Source organism: Atractosteus spatula, chromosome 11, assembly GCF_055471065.1.
Source record: "Atractosteus spatula isolate fAtrSpa1 chromosome 11, fAtrSpa1.hap1, whole genome shotgun sequence".
Classification (NCBI taxonomy): domain Eukaryota; kingdom Metazoa; phylum Chordata; class Actinopteri; order Semionotiformes; family Lepisosteidae; genus Atractosteus; species Atractosteus spatula.
This window is the reverse complement of record NC_142716.1, coordinates 36,582,250-36,603,734: the sequence shown is the minus strand read 5'-3', so window position 1 is coordinate 36,603,734 and position 21,485 is coordinate 36,582,250. Positions and strand designations below refer to the sequence as shown.

General features: G+C 38.9%; 1 protein-coding gene across 1 annotated transcript; it reads right to left on the bottom strand.

Moving 5' to 3' along the window:
* Positions 1-5,230: 5,230 nt before the first annotated feature.
* LOC148823960 (uncharacterized) lies at positions 5,231-9,041 on the bottom strand. Its single transcript, XM_088926649.1, has 3 exons — positions 8,583-9,041; positions 7,044-7,285; positions 5,231-6,293 (listed from the first exon to the last, which is right to left on the bottom strand). The coding sequence occupies exons 1-3, from the start codon at positions 9,039-9,041 to the stop codon at positions 5,231-5,233; spliced, it is 1,764 nt and encodes a 587-aa protein (XP_088782775.1).
* Positions 9,042-21,485: the final 12,444 nt, after the last annotated feature.

The window sequence follows — 21,485 nt, the reverse complement described above, 5'->3', positions numbered from 1 at the left end:
CAACCTACCGAGTGCGGGGAAGGTGATGTGTGATTGCACAGAGATGAAGGCAATTCTCAAAGCAATTTATTTGAGCAGAATGCTCTAGCTGAATATCAGTCTTAGATGATTACCTTTCATTCTGACACAATCACATCATGTATAGGTGTTTGTTTTTCTATAGGAAAATGTAAATCCCTGGACAGAACACACAAAATATTGTAAAGCTTTTTTAACTCGCTGCTTCTCCAAAATGGCTCGGTGACAGAAAGGCTATAGCGTTTACTCATTACTAGTTAAAAGGCTAAAGAGCAGAAGTTCAGCAATTTTTAACATTCTCTCTGATTGTTGATATTGGAAAGCCCGAAGGGCAGCAAACCAATCTGTAGATCACGCACATAATAAACTGCCTGCCGTATGTAGATCTCCATTCCTGTGGTGATTTCATGATAACTTCTAACCTAATGGACACCTGCAATCGCGATGTCTGAGAACTTTTAGAGGGGATAGGGGAGCGATTTACGGCACAAGTCTACTTTGAAATCTCTGCCAAGGTTCTTAATGGGGAAATGAAAATTTACCCATACAGTATAACGCGCAAAAATGAAGTGTACTGTAAATCAGATTAAAACGTAGAAGAAGAGGACGAAGAAAACACAAACTGAGAATTAGGGATGGAGAGAGGAGTATATATTGAAAATTACTACTTTGGTATTAAGCAATTATTTCGCCCTCTCCCCGAGGGTATCTACTTTATACGATTGTCTTCAGTCGACTATGAAACAGTGATGATCACTGCTGCGGAAAATACACTTTGATTCCTGCTTACCTTTATACAATATGGTCCAACATATTGGCAGAATCCTCTCTAGACGAATAAAATTGCGCGAGACCGCCGGAGCTTCGCGTTTACAATCCCTCAGTAACATACGGCGTCTCACACGTGTTTGGCTGTAGGCTAGGCTGATACAATATTACCAAAGCTAAATTAAAAACAGAAAACGACAATAATATATACATTTTTATTATTACTGCCATTCGGTCGTTGATAAATATTTGGCTGGATTAAGTTAAAGGACACGCGAAAAAACATTGTTAAACTCAAGATTATACTTTTGGGGCAGGCAGAAACCAACTACTCGCACTGATTTTGAACTAAATTTAATGGCGGAGTTTGATAGGATTAAAAATGTTTTTGAATGCCACTCTAAGGGTAAAGAATTTGATCAACCCCTTTATAAGAAAATATTTACGAAAATATAATTTTGTATACGTTACCAGGTTTGTTTAACTTATGTACTGTATCATTAATGTTTTTCTTTCAGTATTTTTTTTTATAAATTATGAATCTGAAATATTATCAGTTTGTAAACAATGAAATATATACCCGTTTTAGCAGCATGATATAATTTAGAATTTTGTGTATCATGATTAGTGCTCTAAGTGGATAAGAACAATGTGCATTACAGATTTTGAACTGTGGTATAAAGCATTAAATTTGCTTATTGGTTTGGATTAAGAACTTTTAACATGGAACTGATGTTTCTGGTAAACTGGTAGACATCTTATGCCAGGACTGATAAGAAATACTGTAGTTAATGGTCAGTTTCATCATGGCAAAGAAGCAGGGGATAGAGCTTGCTTATCCAGTAAACCGTGTGCTAATCCCAGTGTCTGGACCTCACCTACTGCACCTAACATGACTACTGAATTGAAAATGAATCATTTGCAATTAATTTCTGTATCCCAAGCTTAATGCCGTAAAAATAAAAAAAAACTAAATTATGAATTATTTGTATTTATACCACGCCCTTATGTTTGGAGAGGCCTGTTTTGAAAAACATGCTCTAGGGTAGAGCCTTGAAGTACAGTATAGAAAGGGCCGAAGCTGAGGAACACTTCCAAAAATTCAAGGATCCAGATTCACAGGGAGCTTTTTGATGGGTTTGATTCTCAGAAACAATCTGAAATTCACTTTCAAGATGTAATAGATGTCTTCAGCAAACTGTTGTGACCATTAAGGTCTAAGAGAATTCATCCCAATCATTGTATACAGAACAGAGAGGGATCCCAGCCTATAAAGACATAATAGGCAAGGGGAGCCTTAACTGAGGTGCCTTATTATTGAGGTTCAACTGTAAATATCCCACAGCAGAGTAGGGAGGGAGTATGACACGGGAACATGTGTTGTGTGCACTTGATTTCAAATGCTTGTGACAGGTTCAGCCCCAGGTCAGCAGGAAAATGTAATTGGTTTTCATAAAAATAATGGCGAAGTAAACTGTCTCAGCAAATGGGGGCCCCTTTTCCAGAGGAAAGATATTTCACAAGCAATGTAAGTCCTTAATTTTCTGTAAACCATTCCCAGCAGGCCAAAGCATGTTCAAAACAAATTTATGTCCTCAGAAAAGCAGGAGCTGACACTAGGTCAGGGAAAATGATATTTTACACAGGATAATCCTATAGTGATGAAAGATTGTACTTTGGGTGCATTGCAAGTGCTGTTTCTGCCAAGCCAGGCTTTACAAGGAACCTGCTTATTAACAGCCTATAATCCATTCATAAACAATTTTTTAGTTATTTTCTCCCTCCGTGCTTTCATGAGGGTATAATACTCTAGCGCAGATTTTTTAGCTTGTTTTTCACAATTATACTAAATCTGATAACAGATACTGTTTATGTTATGGACAGATCAATGACCATGGATCGATGTAACTATAGTAACAGCTACAAACTCTTAATCGCTTGGCTCTACTCTGTGTGTAAATGATTTCTGTATCATTTTACAGTACAACTGTTTCCATGCAAATGCAGGGAATCCAGGCACCTATTAGAATATGATAAATAATTTACAATCAAAATCTGCCAGAAAGCAAACAATGAAAAACAATAATAATTGTAGGACGCACTGTTAGTTGTCAGTCAAAGGAAGTGTGCAAAATGTAGAAAATTGATTTTTTTTATTCATAGGCAATGCATGCATTGCAGTACATGGAGCTGAAATATCCACTTGTTCTGTTTGATAGAAAGACTGTACCTGTGGAATAAAGCAGAAACATCATCTCTGGAGAAATGTTCAGAAAAAAACAATAGTCCCATTTCAATTCATTCATTACAATATTGTTAATATTTAGAAAAGCCATCAGAATGTAGTCTAGCCCCAGGGAATAATAATTCCTTCATCTTGGTTTTCTAAAACCGAAATAAAAGTACTGGCAAACTGTGTTTGACAAATGTTGGTAACTGTATTGGAAACTGCATTTCTTAACCCTGTGTTATGAAATTCCTCACTGTAGTAATTTCTGATTAATAAACAGCAGCATTTTTCTCTTTGCAGTGTTGAAGTAATTTCACTGTTTGGCTTCTTATTTAGCAATCAACCCAGTAAAAAAAACTGCAACACTCATTTAATATATTCAAATTTAAAATAGCTGTCTCACAGAAGTCTAATTCATATGGGATCTGAAAATATATACTGGACCTGACATACAAACACTTCCTTTTCAGTAATGTATTGAAAGAGCCATCTATTTGTCTTTGGGTACACCACAGTCCAAGTTGTTTTTTATTAATTTTATTCCAAACAGTTATGCTAGCACCAACAAGTTTGTGATAAAAGCCATATTTACAAAAGTACCCAATTAAGTGTCTCAGGTCATTCCCTTCCCTCTCTCCATTAACAGGAGAGAGTTGGATGCCAGCTAGTCAAACCCGTAATCATATATTGAATCACATTTAGTGCTGCAACAGAAAAGTGCAGAATGCATACATATTTTTTACTGGTAGATAAGCAATAGCATCAATTTTCAAATATTCCATGGTAATGAACTAATTTCAATACAAATACCTGACAAATAATTTTGCTTGAAGAGAAATACACTCACTGAATGAGATATTCCTATTCCTAAACTAAATGTTTTATTTTTCTCTCCTTGAAATTGTGCAATTTCAAACTGAGATTTTCTAAGAGATGTGAAAAGGTTCAAGAGAAAAAAAATCACCTTTAATCACCACAGACATATTCTTTCCCAAATAAAAGGTGTGCAACCATGTCTTCACTGCAAAATTCAAACTGCATTTTACTCTGTAAAACAGAACTCCTAATCAGAAACAGCTTCATCGATGTAAAATGTGAAATAAGATTTTTTGCAAGACATATAGTAACTCCATAAATAAAAAAGTAATATCTGCTTTCTAGACCAATTTCAGACATATGAAGAAACCAATTTAACTCCATGTTTGTTTGAATTAAGTCCCAAGTGTTCAATATACAGTAGTAGAAACATGTTATTAAGAGAGAAAGTCCACAGTGACAAGTCACATAGAGATGTCTTTTTGCAACTCCAGATGCTTATGCTACTCCCTACCAGGCTCAGGGGGGGAAAGTATATCTTTCAGAACAGAATTACTGATCTGACATAATGGCAACAAAAAGAAAAACATCAAACTGCACAAGGGAATGGTTAAGATGGGTGCTATTGTACAACTTAATCCCCTTGATGTTTAATCAGTACTGAGGCTTTAAAACAGCATTTATTAAAACACAGTATGCTTTTCTCTATGAAAAAATGAATTTCCTGTTTAGAACTGAGTGTATGTCTTTGACACATGACAAAGGTTCAAGAATTTAAACAAAGAACTGTTTTTTTCAATGGACTGTAGGTAACAGAGCCATTAATATGGTAAATGTAGAAACTCACTTAAGTTGTCGGTTATAAATGTTAAAAAAGACAAGTTATAAGTATTTAATAGATGATTAAGAAAAGCAATGAAGAATTTACAGATGTGGTACAAAGGAAATCATTTATGTTAATACTGTATGCTGTGGTACTGTAGACGGATTAGATTTATAGAGCATAATGTCAGCACTGTACATGTCTGTTTATTTTCATAAAATGCCACAGGGTATGGACATAAACCTAAAAGAGGTGGCTCAAATGTAAGCAATAAAGAGTGGACAAAATTAACCCAGATTGTGTTCTGTTTAACTCAGGAATTCACATCTTCACCACCCTCACCCATTGTGACCAACCTGATTTCCCCGACTCATGGCATTTTAAATGGAAAGATGCTGTTAATCTTATAATAATAAAAAGCCACTCAAAAACCAAATCCCATACATGAGAATTGTTTAAAAAAATTTTAATACTCCAATAAACTAGAGTAAATAAGTATACAATTAGCCACCTGTCATGCTGGTGATCAATTACTCTATCTCCACCTCTTCCATAATGCTTTAACCAGTCTTCTCCTAATCAATTTCAAGCTCTAGAGATTCAGCATTAGATCTGACATCAAGGCAGGAGAGACCATTGTCGGGGCGTTCCTGGAAGATTTTGGTGCTAGGAAACGCAAGTGAGGGCAAGGAAGAGGGGCAGAGGCAGCGGGTGAAACAGGTCAACAGTAGCGGAGAGATACTGTAAGGAAACAGAACTGAGAAAAGGGGAGACGGCAGGGCCTGGCTGTGTTGAGACGGCACAAGTGAAAAAGAGTGATGTAGGAGGGGTGATACACGGCGAGGCAGCAAGACAGAGTAAAGATGAGGCAACAAGCAAGAGAAATAGTAAGGCAGCATTGATGGGAAAGAGCAAGAAAGTAGGGATGAGGCAGGATGAGTTAGCGTCGGTGACATATGGAGAAGCAGTAAGGATGAGGGAGCATCAGGCATCAGTGGTGACCCATTCTGAGGCAGTAGATTAGAGGCATTGTAAGGCATCAGGGGTGACCCATCGAGAGGCAGCACTTTAGAGGCATCGGGAGGCATTAGGGGAGACCCATGCTGAGGCAGTAGTTTAGAAGCATTGTGAGGCATCAGGAGTGACCCATGGAGAAACAGTCGGAATGAGGCATCGTGAGGCATCAGGGGTGACCCATGTCGAGGCAGCAGGTATGAGGCATCAAGAGGCATCAGGGGTGACCCATGGTGAGGACGTAGGTATGAGGCATCAAGAGGCATCAGGGGTGACTCATACTGAGGCAGCAGGTATGAGGCATTGAGAGGCATCAGGGGTGACCCAGAGCGAGACAGCAGGTATGAGGCATCATGAGGCATCAGTGGTGACCCATGGAGAAGCAGTAGGTATGAGGCATCGTGAGGCATCAGGGGTGACCCAGAGAGAAGCAGTAGGTATGAGGCACTGTGAGGCATCAGGGGTGACCCATAGAGAAGCAGTAGGTATGAGGCATCAAGAGGCATCAGGGGTGACCCATAGAGAAGCAGTAGGTATGAGGCACTGTGAGGCATCAGAGGTGACCCATAGCGAGGCAGCAGGTATGAGGCATCGTGAGGCATCAGGGGTGACCCATAGAGAAGCAGTAGGTATGAGGCATCATGAGGCATCAGAGGTGACCCATAGCGAGGCAGCAGGTATGAGGCATCGTGAGGCATCAGAGGTGACCCATAGCGAGGCAGCAGGTATGAGGCATCGTGAGGCATCAGGGGTGACCCAGAGCGAGGCAGTAGGTATGAGGCATCGTGAGGCGACCCATAGCGAGGCAGCAGGTATGAGGCACTGTGAGGCATCAGGTGTGATCCAGAGCGAGGCAGTAGGTATGAGGCATCATGAGGCATCAGGGGTGACCCATAGAGAAACAGTAGGTATGAGGCATCGTGAGGCATCAGGGGTGACCCATAGAGAAGCAGTAGGCATGAGGCACTGTGAGGCATCAGAGGTGACCCATAGCGAGACAGCAGGTATGAGGCATCTGGAGGCATCAGGGGTGACCCATAGAGAAGCAGTAGGTATGAGGCATCATGAGGCATCAGAGGTGACCCATAGCGAGGCAGTAGGTATGAGGCATCGTGAGGCATCAGGGGTGACCCATAGAGAAGCAGTAGGTATAAGGCATCGTGAGGCATCAGGGGTGACCCATAGAGAAGCAGTAGGTATGAGGCACTGTGAGGTATCAGGGGTGACCCATAGCGAGGCAGCAGGTATGAGGCACTGTGAGGCATCAGGGGTGACCCAGAGCGAGGCAGTAAGTATGAGGCATCGTGAGGCTTCAGGGGTGACCCATGGCGAGGCAGCAGGTATGAGGCATCATGAGTCATTAAGGGTGACCCTTGGCGAAGTTGACTGTAGATTGACTGTAGAATCGGTGGAAGTGGACAAAAAAGATTGTTGGAGAAAGAGGGCCTGGGGTTGATGGGCCGGAGAGCTGGGGCCCATTGAGGGAGCTTACGGGAGGGCAAGGGAACAACTACTCTTGAAGTACGAGAGCAGGAGGGAATGGAGGCCTGAAGGCATAAGGACGGCCGAGTGCTGACAGCAGAGGTCCAGGTAGCTTTAGTTCTTGAAGCCAGGATCTGTGGGTACAGACCGTGAGAGAAGAGCACAGGATCAGTACAAGAACACAGGAGACAGGAGAGAGCTGTGCTTCACAGTACTCATCAGCAGAGGACAGGCTATGCCTGGGTAGCAGATAATTAACATCACTTGATCTAAATGCTTTTTTTTAAAGATAAAGCCTTTACCAGCAAGCCTATCAACTTCCAATACTACAAACTATAAAATCTTAAATCGTTTTAATTGTTAGTAGTTTTTAAGTTCCTTAACTTACTTTAGCATTTTATTTTATGTGAAGCACATTCACTGTAATGAAATGTGCTATATAAATTAAATGTATTATTATTTTTATTAACTACCGTGTAAAGTTAATTTAAATTTTAACACAATGTAATGTAATACAGTAGCTATGTCCACATATTTCTATCCATCCATTTTCTGATAGTTTCTTTCAATAGAGGGTCACAGGAGCCTATCTCACCAAGCAATGGGCACAAGGCACTATGCACCCTGGATGGGACACCAGTCCATTGCTGGGCAGAGATACACACTTACACCTAGGGCCAATTTTCCCAGACCAAATAACTTATCAGTATTTCATTGGACTGTGGAAGGAAACCCATGTAAACACAGGGAGAGCATGCAAACTCCACACAGATAGCACCCCAGTAATTGAAACCAGGGCCCCAGCACTGAAAGATAGCAAAGTTAACCAGTGCACCACTGTGCTGCCGTTTACATATTTATGAGTGATATATAACACAAATGCATTTTGTTAGAATAAGATGTAAACAGGCATGCTGTATATATATATAGTTTTTAAACTTTATTAAACTATTTAATTTCCAGTTGCGATTAAGTGTGTTACCATGGTTACCCTACACTGTGACGCTGTCGACTACTGCGATCTGAAACCATGGGGAACAGTTACATCATAGAACTGTAGTCATAGCATTGGGATAAACAAACTAATAAACACACTCCTGTGTGTTTGCATTAGGCTAAACAAACTAATAAACACAAATACTACCTTCAATAAACATACCGCTGTATTAATACTAAGATTTATATTCAAATTCCATACATCATACCAATTGCTTACTCATAAAAAATACCATAGTGCAGAAAGGTTTTCTTCGTAAGATAATATACGATATACTGTAGGTAGGCTTCGCTCGATCGCAGGTCACAGTGAAATGTAACGGAGATTATTTACTTTCCACTTATGAATTATTATAGTTCGCACTCTCATGATTTATAACTAACGATTTTTTGAGACTATAGCCCAGTTTTCCCTTGTACAGTAGACGTTCTCACCAAAGTTTCTCTCCGCATAGCAACAATAGTGAACAGGAGCGAAAGGCCAGCAATGATCCAAACTGCGTCTTCTCCAATCTTCATTGTTTCAGTTTCCGGGTCCAAGTCCAACTGGACCACCCTCGCTGCGATCGCTGAAAGGTTGTTGCCGAGCGCCGCGGCATTCGGGACCAGCGAACCAGGGGATGGCGATGTAGACACGGGTGTGAGACTGCGGTCTCCCAGTACCTCTTCGGGCCCTGGCGGGTCCAGAGGAGGCAGAAGAAAAGCCGGATCATTAGACTGTCTGAAGTTCAGCTCCACCAGCCCGGGCGCGTCCTGCTCGGAGTCCAAGAAAGGCGCCCCCCCTCCAGCGAACCTTAAGGCCAGTCTCGGTATGCGAGCCAGGTGAAAGATTTTGTCTTCCAGCGTAAATAACGCTAGAAGACATATTATTATTTTAATGACTAACAGCACCATGTCCAGTGAGTCTATTGCGATTCAGAGCAGTTTCGCAAATGCGCCAGAACTGCGATGACACCGAACTTGGAAACCCACGTTCCGAATATTCCAGTGTTACGTCATAAATCTACATGACAGATCTCTCCCGTGTGATGCGATTCGGAACACGCTGTCTGAACTCTAAACTGCACTTTCGTTTCCAGTTGGACTAATGTGCACAAGCAGCACACTAACCAAACATATAAGTGGACTATATGACTGCTAATGAACGCAGAGGAAGTTTAAGTATGGATGGTAAAGATTTTCAATGATTGTTTATCAAATAGTTTGTAGTTCTGTGTACAAGGCTGTCAAACAAATCTACAGAGAATGGGCTCTCAAATCTTGCAATTCTCCACCTCGTTTCACCTAACAACTTAAATGTCTTTTTCTTTAGCAAAGCCCTACCAGGACATTAAAAACTTTATGGTGCGTGGTACCTGTGAAAGACAGACAATATGGTCTCTGTGGCCTTCATTGTACAGTTTGTATGGTTCACTGAACAATAGCTTTCGAATCCATGGTCATGCCCTAATTCCTCAGCTTTTGGTCATAAAGACAGGGATCGCATGTATTACCCACAATATTCATTTAATTCAAATACTTATTCTTGATTAAACTAGAATTGTACTATACTGACAATTTGAACTATACTCTTTTTATTATCGTTTAATATGCACTGTGGCTAAGGGCAGAATTAAAACAAAATATGTTAACTCTTATTGATAAAATACAAATAAACATATCACATTAAGTCATTTATAAAAATAAGGAAGCTTTTTCATAAGGAATATTCATAAAACGGTATGGTCTGGTCATTATTGGTTATGAATAAAAACAATGGTTGTGTGCTAATGTGGACATTAAGGTGATGTATCAAATGCATATGCAAAACAATGTGAATCTTTGCTACATATCTGGGAAATAATTTACTTCCTGAAAACTTTTTCAAAAATAAATCATTGTACAGTAAATGAGAATTTGTTCTCAACTGACTTACCTGTTTAAATGAAGGATTACTATTCTTTAGCCTTTTCCTTATATAAATTATAGAAGTTCTGTTTTGGGCAACTTTTTTCTATTAAATCACCAATCTGCCTAAAGGGCTGTCAAAAATCAGGCAAGCCTTTGTTTTTCTTTTTCATAACTCCACTGGCTGAAGTTCTTTTCAAATCTTTAATGCACTGTGAATGTTTGTTGTTAATTAAAGCACATGTTTTAAAGCTGTCACATTTCAATATGAGTGCTAAAACTTTTTTGTTGTAATGGTTTGCTTCATATATGTAAAAAAAAATACCCGATGAAAGAAAGCAATTCATCGTGGGACCTTTCTTCGTTTGTAAGTTTATGTACCGTCAATTATAATCACTGTTATATCCAAGGGATTTTTATCACAGCAGGTCACATCTCTAACACCTAAAGAGGGCATAATCTCTCTTCGTTTTTCTTTTCCATATCAAAGTCAGCCATTCGTCTTGACTAGCCTTATTATGAAGCTGTTGAAAATTCAATCACGGACACTGTGCTTTCACTTGTGAACTTTAGCCAGACTCATCAGCAGCACTTTCCCAAAAGCCAAACGAGAGATTCATTGGAGCACATCAGTCCAACCTCAGCCATTTTGGCACGTTCCTCATCTCTCCGCAAAGCTCTTGATTGTTTGGTTCTCATTACCTCTGAGTAAAAAAAATGAAGGGACAACTTTCTTGGTTTTCTGTGACAACATTTCACCACTGTTCCCTGCAGTATGTCCTTGGAGAAGGTGATACAGTATTTCTTAATGTCATGTATTATTTGAACAGCTTATAGTTTACAGCTAACCGGAACAATCTACCATTCCTTATTATCCTTTGTGAAACACTTCGGTAACAATCCTCTAGTTAACAGGTTATTAGCAAAAGGCACTTGAACAAAACAATGATACTGTTGTTGGATTGCGGCCTGCTCCTAGCTAAATCTGCTCTTCTTCTGTGGACTTTGTTTCAAAAACAGAGTTCTCCAAAATCTCCTACCAAGAACTATGAGGGTCAGTCTAAGAGCAAAGTGGTATAATTCCCTGTTAGGTGGCCAAATAATGTGTTGTGTGTCTAAAACTGTTGATAAGGACGTGTTCCTTTGATGAAATGAAGTGCATGTCTGCGAACATTCTAGGTCAGCAACAGCATCTGTCCTTGACAATAATGATGAGGCATAATTCTGTCAAAACTGTTGCTATGATTGGAATAGTAACCAAATTAAACCTGAGGGGGGAGCACAGTGACATTGTTGACTCAGAAGACAGCTGGGTACATCTGGATGAAATGTTCACTGGTGTATTATCTACAGTATGTAACTCACGTCTTCAAACATTAATGACCTTCTGTCATTATTTGTCCCTTTTCATGATTTGTTTTGCTATTCATTTTTAGCTGAACAGGATGTGTTTTGCAGAAACACTTTGCTGGATATTAAATAATAAAACAGACCTACTTATTTCAAAGGACTTGATTTCCCTCAAAGAATCCTTTCAACCCAATTTGAATCATTATCAATATTGTGTTGCATATCCACCCGGTCTGGAATTTCCGCACTGTGTCCCAACATGTCAGCTCACTGTGACGACCGATGTATCCCCAAGGGGGAGAAAGAAGAAATGCAGACAGTCTTCTCATGCTACAGTCCTGTCATGCTACAAGCTCTGGAATGACTTAATATTCAGCATCAGTTGCAGGAGAAGCTGTCTTCCAATGGGAACCTGCAGGCACCTGGGAAATCACAGGAGTCACAGGTTCTCTGGGAGCCAAGAGAGCCCTGGCCAAATGATCCCAAGCCCAATCCAGCTGGCGCAAAGCTGGGGAATTCCAGCCAGAGCTGGCTAGTAAGATGGCTGATCTTGGATTTATACTGTCAGAATCATAGAACTCAACCTGCACATGGAATGAATGCCTTTACTGGTTGAGTCACTCAGAAGCTCTGACCTCCTTTTACATAAAACAGTGCTCTAAAATGCTTGATCATTACACTGTATCTGTAAACTAGTGGGATAGAAATATTTGATGTCACCAAAGATCTTGAAAATTCTCTGGATCATCTTGATGCCTTAAATCTGTAAGAGCGTTGGCCCCATCCCCTGACAAAATTAATTTACTTCCTGTAAACTTGGAAAGATTTTGAGAAGGACATTTTGAGATTCGACTGTCAGGAGCAAGCAGATGACTTAAACAACCAGCCAGGCTTCCACAGAAACATCTTCATCCTGAGACAGAGGGATCCCATCAGGCAAACAGACTTCAACAAGTCCAGACAATTTAACAACTGGTATACACTTCACACTAAGGATTACCTCTGCCGCCTTATGTCCACAACTGCTTACAGTCCTTTCTTTGGGTTCATAGGGAAAGACGAATATTTCATATTTCATTCACTCCATTGACAAGGATCACAGTTCAGTGGTCACAATGTATAGCGTGTATAACTTAGAATGATTGTTTTATGTTTTTTCAGATTACATGGAGGTTTTTTACCATTTTCTTTTAAAGTGTGGAAAATAAACATTAAACAGACACAACCTGCTGCCGTATGAATCAAGTTCTCAAACTGTCCGAGTTACATATGTCTTTCAATTTCAAGAGAAACCACTAGTCCCACACAAAGCATCTTTTTCATCCAGAGCATCATAATTATACCCTTTGTGTTGTATCCCCTTCACTCATGCATTTTTAATTTCATGTTTACAATGTTAAAGGCTTGAAATTGCCCAGCCATTATTCCTTAGAAAGGAAATTAACACGTAATAAAGGCATCTCACTGATATATCTAGTACCGTATATGTGCACACAATGTCACTGAAGGAGAAAAATAAACTCCAAACGAATAGAGGAAAAAAATTACATTTAATTAAACAAGAAAACCATAAACAAGTACAATGAGATTCAAATATGGCTGTTCTTTATCTCCTTAATAGTTTACTAGAAGTAAACAACACTGGCCTAGTGTTTAAAGACAGCTACAATATGGCATCATCTATAATAAGAGCAATTTTGTTTTCTCCATGTTCACGTGGATTTTCACCGCGTGCTTTAGTTTCCTCCCGCAGTCCAAAGACATACTGGTAGGTTAATTGGCTTCTGAGGAAAATTGGCCCTGGTGTGAGTGTAGACATGTCTGTGTCGGTGTGTCTGCCCTGCAATGGACTGGCATCCCATTAAGGGTGTGTCCTGCCTTGTGCCTGTTGCTTTCTGGGATAGGCTCTGGCTCCCTCATGACCCTGTATTGCATAAAGCTTTTAGCTTTTAAATGTATGGATTATGGGTTTCTTTCTCCACGTTTGAGAAATATAGCACAATGAGTATTTGATATAGTGAATCTCCATCTTGTCCAAATCTAAAGCCCTCTCACAACAGGTAATGGCATACTGTAGACAATGTATTAGAGGCCCAATAAGGGATTTGTATTTCTGAGGGCCAAGCATTTCCTATGAATCTGTATTTTGAGTTCACATATTAGGAGACAGAGAAACTGGCATATTTTAATACTTTTATTGTTTTTGATTATGGCACAAAAAGTAAGATAAAAGCTGGGTTTGTTAGACACCTGGGTACTCTAAAAATGTAATTGGCAGACAATTAAAGCAATTTGGAAGGCAGTACCTACAGTAAAGGTTGCAAATACAAAATACAAAAAAATACTGGCTGTGCTCTAGCAACCTCGTGAGTTTGCACTGAGCACTTCTCTGAAATGGGGTTCACATGTCTATTTAATTTAAAGCATGCCTGAGCCTGAGATTCTGCAAAGTAAACTTTTCATTTGATAGTTTTCAAGGGGGTCTGCTTTCCCAATTTTTCGTTTAATAAATCTCAGTAACAAAATAAATTTAAGAAACGTTATCACAACATTTTGAATTCGTGTAAAATTAACTTTGTGAACGTACTGTATGGTTTCCATGTTGTCACAGGCAGATGAGAAATCGCTGTTCTCGCCATAGGCGAGAAACACAGTTGGTGCAAACTGTGACAGGAAAGTGGTCCTTCCTGCTCACCTGCCGCTGTTAGCAAATGAGAAACAGAAACATGGTCTCCTAACAACATTAATTATGATGAGTGCATTTAATTGGTTGGCAGGTTGCTCTTTTTTGTAATAATTAAAAGCAACTAAAAACGTCATCTTGTATGTGTCAGATTCATGAACATATTTACTATAAAATAAAAGCAAAATTCGCTTGGTCTAAAGCATGTTTATAATGTAACAGGACAGGGCTGTTACAACAAGTGTTTATATCCTCATTCTGAATCACAAACAATAACGGCAATATGGCGTTACGCATATGTTGAAACTTAATCTCTTTTGTGACGTAAATTGAATGTTGTGATGTTGTACACATTACCATGTACTTGGTAGTTTCATTGTGATTTGAAATGCACCGATCATTGCTGATCTATTATATTAAGCCCAAAATGCAAAAATGGTGTAGCAGTTCTCCTTTAATACCTATGCTAGCTGTTATACAGGGTGGGGTGAAGGGAATTTGTGTAGAACTGTGTGGAACGTTAATTATGAAACATTCATTTTTTTTCATCTTGAAAACAAAACAAAAACTAGGCCAAAGTAGCGTAAGCTTGTTTTTTCCTTTCTCTACAAGGGGGGGAGGGGGGGGGGGTGTTTTTATAATACTGCTCTACTGAGTGTTCAAAGGAGGGAGAAAAGTATTCTACACACCAAAGATGGGAAAACAAATCTCATAAGACATGTGTTTCTGAGCAGCCCTGAAACAGCTTCTTCGCCTGTGCTCATTGGAGACAGGGTCCTCTCTCAAACAGAGTTATCAGACTGTTTTGTAAATTATAGACAGGCTGGGGGAACCATTGCTTCATGCTGACGCTGAAGAAGACATCGGCAATGCTTAAATGGGGCAGCAGATTTCATGTAACGGAGGGGACATCTGCTGGTTTGATTACAGAATGACAGACACATTTCAGTTTCTACAAAAATGATAAAATAATATTTATTAAGACGTGGGGTGTCTGGATTTGCCCCTGGAGAACCTGCAGGTGTTATAACTCACCCTTACATCCTCAACTGGTAATTTCTTGGAACGTTTGTGTTTTGATCAGTTTCGTAAATTGTTCGTTAAGGATATTATACAATTATATTTTCTCTGTTGTATCCACTGTTAAAACGTCTTGCATCTGACAGTTTGGTACTGGGGTAGAGGCTGGGCGAGGGTCTCTGTGCTTTGAGGACTTGTTGAATTTTCTCTTCAGTAATTTAGTAATCTCAAATTTTAACACAAATCCCATTACCAGCAGATTTCCCAACACTGAGCAATGCCAATTTCTTTTACCATTGAGAAAACAATGTTAATTTTACATTTTTTTGTTCTTAGATGAGAAACAGATAAAACCCTCCTGATGCAAAGAAAAGCTAGTGTTACCCAGAAAATACATCAAAAGCAGCACACAAGAATCATTTCAGTTTACTCCACCTTTGTCCATTTACCAGTGTGGTTCTAAAAGCAAGGGTTTTCCCCTTTCTCGGATTGGAAGAGTCAATGTCCAAGTTTATTAAACCCACCCCCAACAATACCATCCAAGTTTGCCCGATTTAAAGCATTACATTCAAATTAAAAGAAAGTGAAAGAAAGAAAAGTGTTAATCACAAATAGTTTGGGAAAAAGAAGTAATGAAGGTTCAGCCATGCTCTACATAAAGTTTTATAAATGGGGATTGAATAGATATTTCATTAATTAGAAATTAACTATAAACCAAAGTTCTGTAGAATATCAATAATGCATCCACTGACACTAAATTAAGTCAGGATTAGGGTGCGGTCAGTGTTAATATGAATGCTACAGTGTATGTATAAATGCATTATTAACATTCTACAAAACCTCAGTTTACAGTAAATTGATCATTAACATTATCTTCTTGCACCTCTAAAGATGTTCTGTTAGAACATTCAAGTTCTGATTTAAAATATTCACTTCTAAATTGGGTGAACTGTAATTCAACAAAATGGGACACCATACTTTTGCAAAGCACTGTTATGTTTCCCAAAATTAAACAAACAAGATTTTCACAATTTAAGGATTTGTGCATTACAAATGTTTACTGAGTGCAGATGTCCTTGTTCCGTTCAGATTCCGTACGTAACGCAGAATAAAAACAAGTAGCGCATGGTGGTCCGGGAAATGTTTGGAAATTAAAGAGGTGTCATCAAACCCAAAAAGTTTTGGTACTGTAAATTCAGTTCCACAGATCAAAGTCATTTGATAGGGTTAAATAATCATAATCATAGTAACAATAAAAATCCTTACATTTATATTGTGCTTTTCCGGACACTCCACTACACTCAAAGCACTTTACAGGTAATGGGGACTCCCTTCCACCACCACCAATGTGCAGCACCACCTGGATGATACAACAGCAGCCATAGTGCACCAGTACACTCACCACACACCAGCTATCAGTGGGGAGGAGAAAATGATGTGATGAAGCCAGTTCATAGATGGGGATTATTAGGAGGCCATGACTGTTAAAGGTCAATGGGAAGTTTGGCCAGGACACCAGGGTAACACCCCTACTCTTTTCAAGAAACACTCTGGGATTTTTAATGACCACAGAGAGTCAGGACCTCAGTTTTACATCTCATCCTAAGGATGGCACCTTTTTACAATATAGTATCCCAATCCTTATACTGGGGCACAAGGACCCACACAGACCACAGGGTGAGCATCCCCTGCTGGCCCCACTAACACCTCTTCTAGCAGCAACCTTAGCTTTTCCAGGAGGTCTCCCTTTCAGGTACTAACCAGGCTCACACCTGCTTAGCTTTAGTGGGTTGCTAGCTGTGAGTTGCAGGGTGATAGCTGCTGGCTAGAGTTTGTCATGTCTCAGTGGCAATTTTTTTGAAGTGCTTTACAAAACGAAGTAGAGGTGGACATCTCTCAAAATGAGAAAAGAGGGGTGCTTTTTCTCTCTGCTCGTGGCTCCCTGTGAGCCTAGCCCTGGCTTGAGAAAACCCTCTATTTAATCTGACAGCCCTACTCCAGTAATGGCCAGACAAGTCCCATTGTGTGGAATACTGGTAGCTGCATAGGTAGAGAGGTGGGGGTGTGAATGAAAGCTCTTTGCATATGAGAGCTCCCATCTGAACAGAATGCTTCCAATGCATGTCACCCCTTAGGAGTGTTCTTTTTCTGTTGCTTAAGATCAAAGAAGGAGCCAAGGAGCTTTGAACAGATCTCTCTGAGTCTTTAGGGTAGCAAATAGCTCAAGGTGCTTTTAGATTTTAAGGGTAACAACAACAGGATACTCCAGGCTGTCAAACCCCGTTCAAAAGAAATGGAAAACATTACCAGAAAAAAAGGAGGACAGGGTGAGATGCTGGTGAAATGACTAAATAGAAGATGAATTCCTCCCCTATGCACCTTGGAAACATGATTCACTATTAATGCAAAAGAGGTCTACTATAATCACATTCAAAAATATATTAAAATGTATAGGGGCTCTTAGTATTCATAGCGCTTCTGTCCTTGTGACCGTGGGATTCTGATCTTATCTGATCTGAAAATCTCATCCATAATTTAAAACAAGCATATTCTTTAATAATTCCAGGAGGAACAATAGGAACAATGCCAGGGAGTTTTTCTTCCTTTTGCCAGTGAATGTGGTCCTGAGCATTCCTGACTAAAAGCCTGTTCAGAATACATGCTATAGCTCTCTGAAGTATTATTTGGGTAAAACCAGTTATACATATGCACAAAAAGAGGGACATAAATGGGAAAGGGATTAGAGGCATGATTGTTATTTGAATATTAAGAGACAGAGAGACAAATATAGTTAAACAGTTAAAATTTTCATAGTTAAATAATTTTATTGGTTTTGCATTGGCCTTAATTGTGTAAAGCTTAAATGTGGATAGAACTGTGATGAAAAGAGAAGAAAAAAAGATGATTAGTTACCTAATGTAATCCTATATCAAATATTTATTTATAGGCTCCTGTATTTCATTCCAAAGCCACATATGTGTAAGCATGAGGATTTAGAATGAAATACAGGGAAACTAAGAACAACATAATAACATAAGGATTTTCACCAACAAGAACAGGCCATTTGCCCCATCTAGTTAGTTTTGTTGTTAGTATCAAATAAATCCGAGGATCTCATCCAGTCATTTATTGAAAGAAGCCATCTTAGCTGCAGCAGCACGGCTGAAAAGCTTGTTCCAAATCCCTGAAACCCTTTAAATAATTTAAAGATTGAACTGGATAGACAGTGAAAGAAATACACAGATAAGAAGTGTACTGTTAGATACTGACACTCATACACATTCAGCATTTAATAGGACCAAAATCAAAGTCCGCTTTCCTCTGAAGAGTGAAGCATTGCTCATGTAGACTAGAAAATTGGAAAAAGAAAAGTTGTAACAGTGATCAAACTGTCTACTCTCTTATTAACATCTTTTTTTTTCAGAATACCAAGGGACACATACTTTTCACCTGGGCATTGAGGTTGTTCTTTCTCATTTCCTCCACAGTGGAAAGGCTTGTATCAATGTACCACTTTGCAAAGATACATCCTGAGGGACTTAATGGCTTCCTGCTGAATGGTCACAGAACACTCCTCCTGGGTAATGCTGACACCTGAACTCATTTCATATATTCCAGTGACAGTCATGCCATGTCCTGGAGAGCCATAGTCCTGTAAGTTTTATGACTAAATTCCAAGTGTACTTTTTATTATATTATACTTATTGTAATATTAGTGTAATATTTTATTATACTTGATTTAAATAAGCATTCAAAAGGACCTTATCCACATAAATCTGATTTATTAAATTTTTCATATAGTAAAACCCTGCACAGGTTAGAGAGCTTCTGTTTATGAGATAACAGGAGGCACATCTTTACACCAAGGACTGTAGGTGCATAGAACAAGCTACCCAACCACATTACTGAAGCTGAAACTCTGGATTCTTTTAAGAAACAACTGGATGAGATTCGCAGATTGATTAGCTGCTAACCACCAAACAGGCTAAATGGGACAAATGGTCTCCTATTATTTGTCACCTTTTTCGTTTTTAAACAAGTGATAATTTTTAAGTGTTTCTGTGTTTTCTGTAGATAATTTTGGTGTTTGTGATTTTGGTATTAATATAGTGTTTTGAGACTAGTTTTTCATACATTTTCCAATGCCTTCCCGCAAATAATTTTGTCTTCTGAGTGACACTGTTAATAAGAAATTCCATTTCTGTTACAACTGATCTACTTCTTCGTTTTTCACATATTTCTCATTGAAAACAGATGCTGTTAAGTCAGGAAAATAAAATGATACAAATACCATTAAACATACTGCACTTTAACATACTGTATCTTTCACAATAATATCCCTATGCTGTCAAAAGTACAATGTTTGATTAAATGGGTTTAACTGATAAAGGGCAGTAGAAACTGCAAGGAAATTAAGACTTGGAAAAGCAAGTGTTGTGTCCTTTATGGCGAATACTATCAGGGTGGGAGCAATGTCAGTTTTAGCCTAAAATCCACAGCATTTTCTTTTCTGAGAACACACTGTAGTAGTTTCACAAACAGCCAAGGGCCACAGACCACAGGCTGGGAAACACTTAGATATTGACATGTGCTTAGAGTCCTTACTAACGCAAGACAAAATAAAAGCCACAAGTGAACTATTCCCAGATCATTCCCGTGTCAACAGTAATCATTTGGTTGATTACTTGTTAAAAATCAATGATAGTAACCACAGTTAGAATCTTTATTTTATTAAATCATGACTATGACACTTGAAATCTGATTTGTGCCATACTGATTTATTTTGTTTCTGTTATATCAGCAGTATTTGTTTTATAGATGAATATTTACATAAATTAGTTGGAGGAGGAACTGCGTCCCGGCTGTGCTTCACTAACTTGATGGATCTTACTTTATCAGTATATTTTTGACTATTGAAAGAATACTAATTATACGCTGAAGAACTAATTGGTTGAATTTAATAATTAAGGCAATCATGGTCATTCCCTTCTATTTTTAACACCATTTGTTAAATCCAAGCAATTTCTTTTTCCTTAAACGGCTGAACTATTCATTGTGGTGATGAAAATAGAACAAGTCTTACTGGCAATTTGTGACTCACTTGGAAACATGTTGAACAGAGGGAAAACATTAAGCACAAAAGAAGACTATTAGACAGGAAAACTAGATCATATCAGATCATTGATTAGAATTTAGTTTGAAAGACACCTTTAGCATTCCTACATGGGCAGGAAAAGCTGTTCAATACAGATATTTTTAAGGTCTTTCCTAGGCCTTTTCCTACTCTATTTTATGCAGTGTTCCGCTTTGCTGTTAGGACCTGAGTTGACTAAATCTCACTAAGTATACTCAAGGAAACATAGCACATAGCAACTAATCTATTAATATTTCTGTTTTATTCCTCTGTACCTCTTCCTTATGTGTCCTGTTTGCTTTACGGAATTTTTTTTTCTGCTACTGTAGAGTAATTAAAATGAAGGCCCCTAGGACAACCATGAGTTGGCAAAACTGTTACAAAAAATTGCTTACACAGAGTGGGGGCATTAATATTCCTGTATTAATGGCTTTGATAAGACTGCAGGAAACCAAAGACTTGTTAATAGAACACTTTTCCAGTTTAAGGAAGCTGCAAAGCACTGCTGGGAGTTTAATGGAGATAAAATACAAAGCTGATGGGGAACATGGGTTAATATTGCAGTAATGACAGCTTGTGCTATCCTTATCAAATGCCATAGCGCTGCTCTAGATTCTAAAAAACTTGCAAAGGTGTTCTTTGCAAATGGTATTTGGTTGTGTGCTACTTAATACAGTCACATCATCTTTTGAAGCTCACAGAAAATCTTAACGATTATTTGCAAATGACTTTAAAGCTATAATAATCCAAGTTCAATCCTGAATACACAGAGCTGTGTGACAGGATACGAATTGTAAAGTGACTGCTGCGTCAGGCTTGAAAGAGCTGAACATTTAATTCTTGTCCATCACTGCAGACCAGTTTTCGTTCTGTCATCTGTGGTGTTGACATCTGGAGCTGCATGCGTCTTTTTTCCAAATCCCAATTTCTTTAAATTTTGTCACTAAAATGGCATTTTCAGTAATGTATCCCTCATCATGGAATACTCCAAGGCTTGTGCACAGGAAACTTGCCTTTTAAAGGGTAGGAAGAGAGGGGTGTTGCATCACCAGTATTTCAGTTTTATGATTTTTGTGATGCACGACACTTTCTTTAAGCAGAGTCAAGTACTGCAAAGAAGCCACTCTACACTCTTCCCACCCTGTTCCTCGATACCCCCTGCAGGCAGTTTTCCTTCTTGTTAACAAATAAAACGGATCATGCTTGCTTCTAGCGATCAAATTACTGCAGCAAAATGATTTCCTGCATTTTCCACCAGAGGTAT